Consider the following 10,281-nt stretch of genomic DNA (forward strand, 5'->3'; position numbering starts at 1 on the left):
ATAAAATATTACAATTCTCGGGATACGAGCCATAGGTCGGAACACTGTCAACGACCCACCAGAAAGTCTGGAAAGACTCAGGACACTGTCCAAACACTCGAACCCCGCAATTTGCAAAAGTCCAGTGCGTCACAGAATGTGTCTGTCCCACTCGACCCCGTAGGCTTCTCGATACCGCTCGAGCGAACATAAGTCGCGTAGGCTAACTCCGGAGTGTCGGCTTGTAGGGAGCGACCCTCACAAGCATGTGCGAATGAGCACAAATGGCAAGCAAGCATAGTCCAAGTCTCAAGTAACCAATCCTCATGTCTCTAACATGGTATAGCCACTAGCATCCCGAAGATCTAGTTTAAGTCACAATGTGAATTTTCAACTTTTGCTACGCCTAGTGCCCCTTGATGACACTTAGGCAATTTGGTGTCCAACATGTATCCCAAGTCCCTCGATGGCCCTATCCACTAGATTCACACATGTCCCGAGCTCAATGCCGCTTGATGACATTAGCTCTCTAATTCACATACCTTCTAAATGACAATCTTGTCAACTTTCATGTCCCAATAAACTTAGGTTTAAATGCATGAATCCGAACTCATTTATACTATAGAAGCATGAAACCAAGTCTCATGAAGAATGCTAAATGCAACCAAAGATCTCCCAAGCAACTCTCTACTACATAGAGGTCCAAAATTTCACTACATATAACATATGCATTTTAAGCATTCTAAAAATCACAATAAATACATGTAACAAGAATATGCATGCTTTTTCATTTAACGATACATAAATAAGCACAAATGAGAATTTCTCATTGTGTGGCTAGGTCAAACCCACCGAACCGTCGCGTAGGGTCTCGATTCGCCGAATAAAGTTGTCCCCGAGTCTCAAAATACCCTAAAAGTGATCAGCGAAGAGATACGAGGGCATTACGACCATCTTATAAAACCAAATATTAACCTAGAAGCAAAAAGGGCCAAAACTCACCTCAAGAGAAGAAATCTCTTCCAAAGCTCCAAAAGAGAGCTAGAACCCTTCCAAACCAAGCCCAAGGAAGGTTCTAAACCAATCAATCTAGCCCCAAAAGCCCTAGGTTCAAAATGCCCAAAATCAACCCTAAATCTCATTTCTAGGGTTCCATCTACCAAAAATCCTCAAATCAAGGTCTAGAGGGAGGGAAAGAGCAACAAACCTCTAAGAAGCTCCAATCCAAGCTCCAAGGATGAAGATCTCCTCTTTGGTAAGCTCCAAGTCCAAGCACCAAGCACCAAGGAAGAAGATAGGGTGAGGAAGATGCTCCAAGTCCACCAGTGGCTCTCAAACTTCTTCTTCTTCCCTCCTTCTCCTTCTTCTTCTCCTCCTTCTTCTCTCTCTAACAAGGGTATGGAGGGAGTGTGAGGAGAGAAATGAGAAAGAGAGAGGGTGGAAGGGCTATTTAGGCCATCCAAAGTAACAAAATCCCAGGAGGTCCCTCAAAAATCTAATATTGCATCAGCCCGGTCTGGGCAGTTTTCGCCCAGAGGGACCGGTCTCTCCCCAGCAGGGACCGGTCTCTCGCTGCGAACCCGAAAAACCAACATTCGGGAACCGGTCTCTCCCTGCGCAGGACCGGTCTCTCACTGCGAAAACGCGCTCGGGGACCGGTCTCACCCGCCAGGGACCGGTTGCCTGAGGGCTGCCGCAACACTGCTCATTGGGGGACCGGTCTCTCCTTCCAGGGACCGGTCCCCGAGAGTGAAAACTCCAGGACCAAACCAAAACTCAGGTTTTCGAACTTTTTAGGTCGGGAAACATTCTACAACCCTCCACCAAGTGTGGAAAAGCTCGAAATACACCCAAACACTCGAACCTCGCAATTTGCAAAGGTCCAGTGCGTCACACATGACCAACATTTATAATCTTTTAATATCCCATGCAAGATAAGATGCCCAAATACAACTTCTCGAGTATGAAAAGCACCGTTGACACATTTATAACAGGGACACTGAATTTTATCTCCTCTTGCCGCATGTGCAAATGCGAAGTCAAGAAAACTATTCACTCCTGTTATGTATTTCGAATGTTGTCTATTATCAACATCCATCCAAGTCTTATCCATCTTGATCCTTATAAATATATCTGCAGTATATTTGGATATTAATAATATGATAATGTACTACTTGTAAAAAGAATGTGCACTTATTTTTCTTCAGCAACCGATGCTTTTACGAGTTATAAGTATCTTATCACTTATTAAAGGATCTTAGAACAATTCAATTATTATATATATAAAAAAATAAAAAATTAGACTATGACATTATATAATTTTATCATATGCGCATGTTAATGAGTCTCGCATTTTACCAAGTCAATAACCTTTTATTCATCTAAAATATTACACTTATTTATCGACTTATCAAGACAAATCAACAGATACTACAAATATTGATAGATTTGTTGTCCCATAATTAAAAAATTATTTGATTTCTTTCAATACATGGACAAAATGATAGTCATCACCATTAAGAAGGATAATATGTAGCATCCATGCAACTATAACAACTAATTAATTAATTACACAATCAAGTAGCTGCGAGCACCTTATTAAAGCCTGAAGAAGTACCAAGATCTCAGCTTCTTTCTTGCTATATAACCACCCAGCATTGCATTGTATATAAAAAAAAGGCTTATAACAATATTTTTCTTATCTACAAAAGCCACCAACTCGAGGAAAATTTTTTTTCTCTTTAAACTTTTTTGTTCTTTTCTCTAAGTGGTTTGTAAGTGGTGAAAATATAGATTCTATTTGAACTAGATATGTGTATAGATGATTTTTAGATGGTTTAATTTTATTATTTTATCTTCTAAAAAAACTCAATAAGTAATAAATATTATCACAAATCGTATAAAACTCAAAAGAGAAAAAAGTTGATTACATGACATCCTGTTTAACTTATTACAAATACAACAAAAATTAAAATTCTAAAATATCTAAACATTTTATTCTGAATGAACAATAAAAAATGAATGCTATATATTAATTTTATGTAAGAGTACAAATGCATGCTTCCAAGAAAACAAAAAAAAGTCAATGCATTCTTCCAAGAAAATTATAGATGCACATGCTTCCAAGAAAACAAAAAAAAATTAATCAATGCATACTTCCAAGAAAACATATTACAAATGCTTACGAAAAATACAAATCCATGCTTCGTCCAAGAAAACAAACAAAAAAAAAAATTAATACTCACGTACCCGGACCTAGAGAGAGACGGATGGAGGGAGAGAGAGATAGAGAGGATACCTACGGACGCTTGGAAGAAGGAGGCCGCGTTGCTACTGTCGTTCTCACGCGCGCAATTGAATTTCAAGGTGTCGATCGCGAGGTTGCTGCTAGTCGGCGAGACGATATGATGATCAGATTTACAGGGGAAGCAAATCTAAAAAAAATCTCACAAATATGAAGAAGGTGATAGGAGTTGTGGGCGGAGCAAGGATCGAAATCACAGAAGAAGCAGTCGAAGGTTGATGATGGAAGGGTCGAAGTGGGAGGTTTTGTTGGGAAGGACTACTAGGGTTTTCTAATTAGCTTAGGGTTTTCTTTGTTTCGCGCCAGAGGATAATGTGAAAAGGCATTATACGACTTGTAATATAAGAAAACGTCAATTAAGAAAATAAATTAATTAGGGTATCCTTTTGTGGTCATCTTTTATTTAGCCATATATATATAAATACTATTAGTGGAAAAAAGTGCAAAATAACCACAAATACAAGTCAATTTTTTCACATATTTTCGCTAGTGTACCTTTTGTGGCCGAATTTTACAACTGGCTACGTATTACATCTGGAATTTATGGCTATATTTATTGCCACAACAAACAGATTTTTTAAGTGGCCAACTAATAAATATAGCAACAAAAAACGTAGAAAATTGTGGCGACAATTTCGCCACAGTAATCTCTTATAGTTTTTATGGCCCAAACTTATCAATGGCCACTATAGTGCGTCGAATTAGTGGCGATCATTAAACAGTCCCTACCTTAGATATGAGAAAATTTGGGTTAAGATTTATAGTGAGGATAAGTTGAAAGATGCCACAAAAAAGATATATATTGTGGGGTTCATAAATTCGCCACAAATAGTTTGCCACAAAAAGCCATCTTTCTTGTAGTGAATTAATCATCCGTCGGCAACTAACCGACAATCCCACCCCTCAGGGTATACCGACCTCAACGGTCATCATACAACAAAGGTCGAGGAACTCACCGAATAGGTCACAATTACTGAATACTAGAATCGACCGACTAGATCGCTAATCTCACAGATAATCACGGAATCGCTCTACTATAAATATGAAACAGGGTATGCAGAATAGCTAAGTAGAGCAACAAGGAAACTTGGTATCACATACAGATAGACTATACTCCTACACATGATACTAAGCATGGAAACATCTGAGTAGAGTATAATTAAACAACGTGGGGAATAATCATAGAGGGCCAAAAGCAACATATAAATAAGCAGGAATAACAAAAGAGCAAGTAGATCAATCACGTTGCGGCCACTATACAACGGTCGGATCGACGTAACCCACCTGTACAACCTGTCGAGCGCCCTGGTCTTTCCTGACTGCAAAGGAACGTCAACGGACCTAAGGAGGGTCACTGGGTTTTAGGTTTGTCTAACCCCACAACTAAGAAACCCTAAAAGTATAACCCCAAAATAACCCACAAGAATCAATTTCCCAAAACCGTCGTCGTAATACGCCGGAAATCCCCATAATCGCACGAGACTCGTGCCGGGCCCCACGGACTATCCGGAAGGCACCGACTCGTACCACGATTCACCCGTGCCCCTAAATACAAATTTTTATGTGTGACACTTGGCAGCAGAGACCTTTAAAACCTCACTCAAAACAATTATCGTCGGATAATCGTTCGATCCGGGCATTCCCGGACGTGTCTTATTTCGAACGGAACCCACCTTCGCTCACCCGTCATTTTCTTGAACTCTCGAATGTGTGAGTGACCGCCAACAAGGGCTCGGGCTACCACAATAGCTCACGAAGCATCGTCGGAATTATTCCGAACCAAAACGCGTTCCGTCGGCGGGATTTTGCGACAAATGCACCGGAAACTATATTTTCGGATCTTCGCAAAGGTCCGGGGGGGCCTTGGACAATCAGTCCCAGAGGTCACCCACAGCTCATCCATGCTTGCCAACAGTAGCACGACGAACAAGATGCATTGAAAAGCCCTCCAACTACCCAAAATCAGCACGTTATTTTCATGCGATTCTTCGGCGATTTTATGGTTCGTTACACAACAGAAGTCAAACAGCCAAGAACGAGACTCCCGCTACACCGGTCTCGGGTGCCGGAGCCGTTGCTCACCTTTCGGCACCACTGGCCAATGTAGAGGAGCGCGGGAGTGACGCGAAAGTCTGGAACAGAGCGCACAGCATGAAAACATGGCTTATCTCGCTAAACGGGGGCTCGCTGGACCCTAATAGAGGTGGGCACTAATTGATCAGGCCCTGATAAGGATCACCGTGCTCACGTCCAGAGACATCGGAACAGCCTCGGGTCGCCGAAACAGTATTACCACAACACCAACAGTGCACAATAATTGCATACAAGCTATACCGCGAGCTTAGGCAGGGCTCGGGTTGGCCGGCGGCGGCCGAGGCGGACAGGCCGGCGAGGGGAGGTGCTCCAGGTCAGAGGAGGCTCCGAGGGCTCGCGTAACAGGCGACGGGAGGCGGGCAACGACGGCGGGCATCGATGCCCTTAGTTGTACAACCCGAGGGGGCCATGGCTCACCACGTTTGACAAGGATCTCCGGCTGGCGGGTTAGCCGGCGGTGGACAGCGTGCGCGGCCAGGCGGAGCTTGCGCTCAAAGTGGCCGGCGGCAGGAAGCGCGATGGCGGCCGCTGGAACAACCCGAGGCCCGCGCGGGTTACCTCGGCTCCATTAGGCCAGCAGCGGCCACGGCGGCACCGGAGGAGGTCGGGGCGTGCAGGACGTGCCGGAGGTGGAGGAAGGCGATCGGCCGGCGGGGGAATGGCGGCGGCGCCGAGCAGAGTAGCTCGACTCGACTCGCACTCGGTTTGGACGACCGCAGGGAGAGGCCGCGCGGCGGCCGGCGGTGTCTGGAGGGACGTGCGGCGAAGCGGAGGAGTGCCGGACGCTGAGGAGATGACGGGCGGGCCGATCTGGGAGTGGCGGCGGCGCGCTGGCATCGAGCCCACCTGGCGGTCTGGCTGACCCGAGGTGGCCGCAGGGAGCACGGGGCGCCGCTGGCGGCCCCACGGGGATGGTCGGGGCCGGCGGTGGGGAAACGACCGGTGGGGCTCGACCTCGGCCAGAGGGAAGGTGGCGCTCAAACATAATGACTCCTTAGAGCCCAACCACAATGTGGTGGAAGTGGTTGGCAGAGGAGGGAGGGATGAGTTAGTTACGGAAGGTTTTTTCCGGTGGCGGAGGGGCATATGCGGCGGTCAGGCGGCGCGCACGGTGGGCAGGGAATGCAGATGTGGCGGCTTAGAGGTTCGGTTCGGCTAAGGAGAGGCAAAGCTAGGGTTTTCCCAATGAACCCTAGTGCAATACTATTTCATATGTAACATTTGGAAGATAGGTCCTCCCAGGATAAATATTCTAAGCAAGTCCTCACTGGCGCGCGTATTTTACCACTACGCACCTCATGTCCGATCTCACGCAATTAAGCACGTTAAAAATATACCAGGTCTCTTCGCGACATTTTATCCGTTTTGCACTTTGACCCCTCAGCGAACATCTCGTAATTCCCGGAGATCCCTCCGTCGGATTTATCGAATCCAGGGACCATCGCGTTCAGCCGACCACGACGAGAAACAAAGCTGCGATTTCGTTTACCCGATCGACAGGATTCACGACACAATCCAACCATCTTTTTTTTTTTAAAAAAAAACCTCCAACTCACATCACTCGACACTCTCTCTCTCTCTCTCTCTCTCTCTCTCTCCGGATTTGGGGGGCTCTGTGGGGGCACTGTGTGGCCCTGTTTATCCTCACCCTCTCTCACAATATATATATAATCAATGTAATATTTGTTTGATGTTAATTTTTTTTACAAATGGTAGATGATTTTATGGTTGTAATATTAGTATAACGTCAATTTTTTAAGCAATATATATATATAAAACCCGAAACCCGCTCCGGAACTACCGTTTAATTTTGAAACTTAAAAACTTACTTATAAAGAAATAACATTATTAATAACAGAATACAAAAAACTGACAACAAAAAAAAAAAAGAAAAAAAAAACCCTTCAAAATTGTATAACTCTCACCCTCCTTCCCTGGATTTCGGGGCCACCGTGGGGGCACTGTGGGGCCCACTCTTTCCCACCCTCTCTCATGTCCAACAATATAGCATATATATATATAAAATAAATTATTATTTATTCCGCTAAGTTTTGTGCCACTAAAGCATTCGCGATAATAGAGTTGTTTAGAAGAAAATTGTACTGTACATTTGCAGCAGTTTATATATTAACTGAAATTTTTCTGTAACTGAGGATGAGTAGATAAATATATATGTATATTGTTTTTCGAANCTCGTCGTCGGCCTTGATGAAACGCCCAAAGCCGCTGATCAATGACGCCACGCGTGCCACCGACCAAATTTCGAAGGGAAGATTGATAAGGCGGATCCATGCTTTGTATTGCACACGATGGGGTCGAGCATCCCGGTAGCGACCCCATGGCCAACACCGGATCCAAAAATCATTGAGAGTGAGAACCTCTCTTCTGATAAGAACAGCAGCTGGAACCCATTCAGGCAAGAATATGACAAAGTGCCTCTCTCTACTACGCGCGACGGCGAAATCCTCCTTGTATCCCCCGAAGCGGCTGGCAAGCGCGGTCTTGATGGTTGATATCGGGTCCGGGCCGAGGTTGGCCGGCTGAATGACATCCGCGAGGATGGCGTTGCGGCGCAGCTCCACCCTCCGGAAGTACTCGTCGGTGTACGGGACAAAAACCTTGGCCACTGGAGCACGCCCTCTGTGATTCACGGCTCTGTTCATCATGCCAGCGTTCGCACCAAATTTCCTTTTGCAGTAGTGTGCTCGGTGGCCGGTCTTCCCACACCTGTAACAGCGGACCGGGTCGCGGCACGTTGCTACAGTGTGATCACTTGCCAGGCAGCGGTAGCACCTCTTCACAGGTCTGTGAGGAGGGGTGCGACGTCGTGTGGGTTGGGAAGGAGGAGAGTGAGGGTAAGGGAGCTGAGGGTTTGTTGCGCTAGAGATGGGTGTCAACCCCCTCAGCAACACGTCCTTAAAAGAACCTCTGTTTACTGAGGAACAGTTAGTGCTCCCACCTTCCCCCCATTTTCTCTCCCCGTACCGCTGGCGTCCGGGCACACCTTGAGACTTGCTCTGTAGTTGTCCGTCATTAGTGATCTCGTTTGGCTCTCGGTTGTTGCCCTTACCAGATGCAGGTATAGTCCCCTCATCATCTTCATTGCTTCTGATAGTCTTCAATAAATCTCGACCTACCTCGTCTGCCCGTTCGATCCGCTTGTGGATTTTTTTCTCCTTCCCAACGCGATCCCAGGCTGTCACTCGCCTACAGGAAGTTAAAGCTTCCTGGCGTCCCTCATCATCCCTACTTCTGCTGGTCTCACCTACCTCAAACTTCTTTCCTTTTTTCTGTTCGCCATTACCACCACCGTCCAAGTGATCGCATATTTGGTACTTGCCCTCAGTGAGTGAGGTCGCTTCATCTTCAACATTGAAGCACTTAATCTTCACCAGCCCTCTACCTACCTCATCTGCCCACTTCACCAAATTCGAGCTCCTCTTTCCTGGATCAGCAAGTTCTCCCATTTTCTCTTACTGGATAAATTATTTCGACATTCAAACGCTTTAGCATTTCTTAAAGTGGAACCCAATTAGGTGTTGCATAGAGATCCTACAGACGAACATGTTGTTCCAATCGTCGAGGAGCTTTGGAGGCGCCTTTACCACCAGCTAGTGTTCTTCAGCAATGGCAGGGTGGAAGGAAGGAGAACTTAACTAGCCAAAATAATGCAGAAGCTGGTGGACGGATGGTATGTTGCATATACTCATCACATTTACCTTTCCCACCATGAAAGCTCTTTTCTGTTTAACAATCAGGTGGATTAAGATGCTATTATATGTGTAGCAGTGTATTTGTTAATACAATGTTATGGTCACAAATTGTCAATGTAATGTACTGTCACCTATACTACACTATATACATTGTGATGTGTTATGCCGGCCTGTCTTTTGTCATGATAACATATCACGCTTAACAGAATAGCACTATATGCTTAGTATTCTTATTGTTTGATATATATTCATTTACAACTCTTAGCATATTTCCTGGCTATTTTATCTTTTGCAATGAGGGTCTTCTTAATCTCTCAGGCTGCTAATCTTGTGAAGTGCCGTCTCCTTTTGAGTTCCGTGCCCTGGAGGTTTGTTTAGAAGCTATTTGCAGTTTCCTTGATGCTCGAACCACAGAGCTGGAGACTGGGGCCTACCCAGCTTTAGATGAACCAACCTCCAAGGTGAGATTTCCTTTTGGTTTTGATTAACATATATTATAGAAGTCACTTTTTCATAAGACAAATCTTATATCAACCTGCTTGCATGTAGCATTGTAATAGTTTCTGGATTATCCATGGATATTGTAGTCTGTAACAGGTTGGATAGGAAACATTGCACCGATCTAATAATGGACATGATATCATGATTCATGTAGAAGATCTAACTAGAGGTGGATATTCACTGGAGCTGCAATAATATTGTTTTTTTTTTTTATTTTTTATTTTTTATGTGTGATAATATAATATCGATTATTTTTATGTGTGAGATACTTGTAAAACTCATGAGCTCACACTTTCTTATTCTTCACTTCTACGTTTATGATTATTAGCGGTTGCTCCTTGTCATTGCCCCCCTTTAACACTTGGTTTGATGGAGAATCGTGAACAAGACATAGCTGAACAGAAAAATAATAGAACTGCCCAAAATCAATGACTTCGTTGTTGTTGTTGTTGTTGTGGATTCTTCTTCTCCTCTTCGGACTCAAGTTTTCAATTCAATCATAATGCAAACTAGTGAAATACACGCGCGATGTTGCGGATCTAAAATATTTTTATAATAAATTTTATTTTTTTAATATTTTTATATAGTTTTATAAGTCTAATTATTAATTAAATAAAAATTATATAAAAATAATTTAATAGTTAAATCTATTTAAATAAAAGTCATTAAAATTGATATATGCACAAATAA

The 10,281-nt window shown here is 44.0% G+C and overlaps 1 protein-coding gene across 1 annotated transcript; it reads right to left on the reverse strand.

Annotated features, from left to right (window-relative positions):
• On the reverse strand, nt 5,825-6,463 carry LOC109709068 (caskin-1-like). The gene has a single exon (XM_020231139.1). The coding sequence runs from the start codon at nt 6,461-6,463 to the stop codon at nt 5,825-5,827; it is 639 nt and encodes a 212-aa protein (XP_020086728.1).

This window comes from Ananas comosus, linkage group 4 (genome assembly GCF_001540865.1).
Source record: "Ananas comosus cultivar F153 linkage group 4, ASM154086v1, whole genome shotgun sequence".
NCBI classification, from domain to species: Eukaryota; Viridiplantae; Streptophyta; class Magnoliopsida; order Poales; family Bromeliaceae; genus Ananas; species Ananas comosus.

Bases quoted from the DNA above. Each gene is read 5' to 3' on its own strand.
- LOC109709068 (XM_020231139.1), bottom strand. From the start codon at position 6,463: ATGCCCCTCCGCCACCGGAAAAAACCTTCCGTAACTAACTCATCCCTC.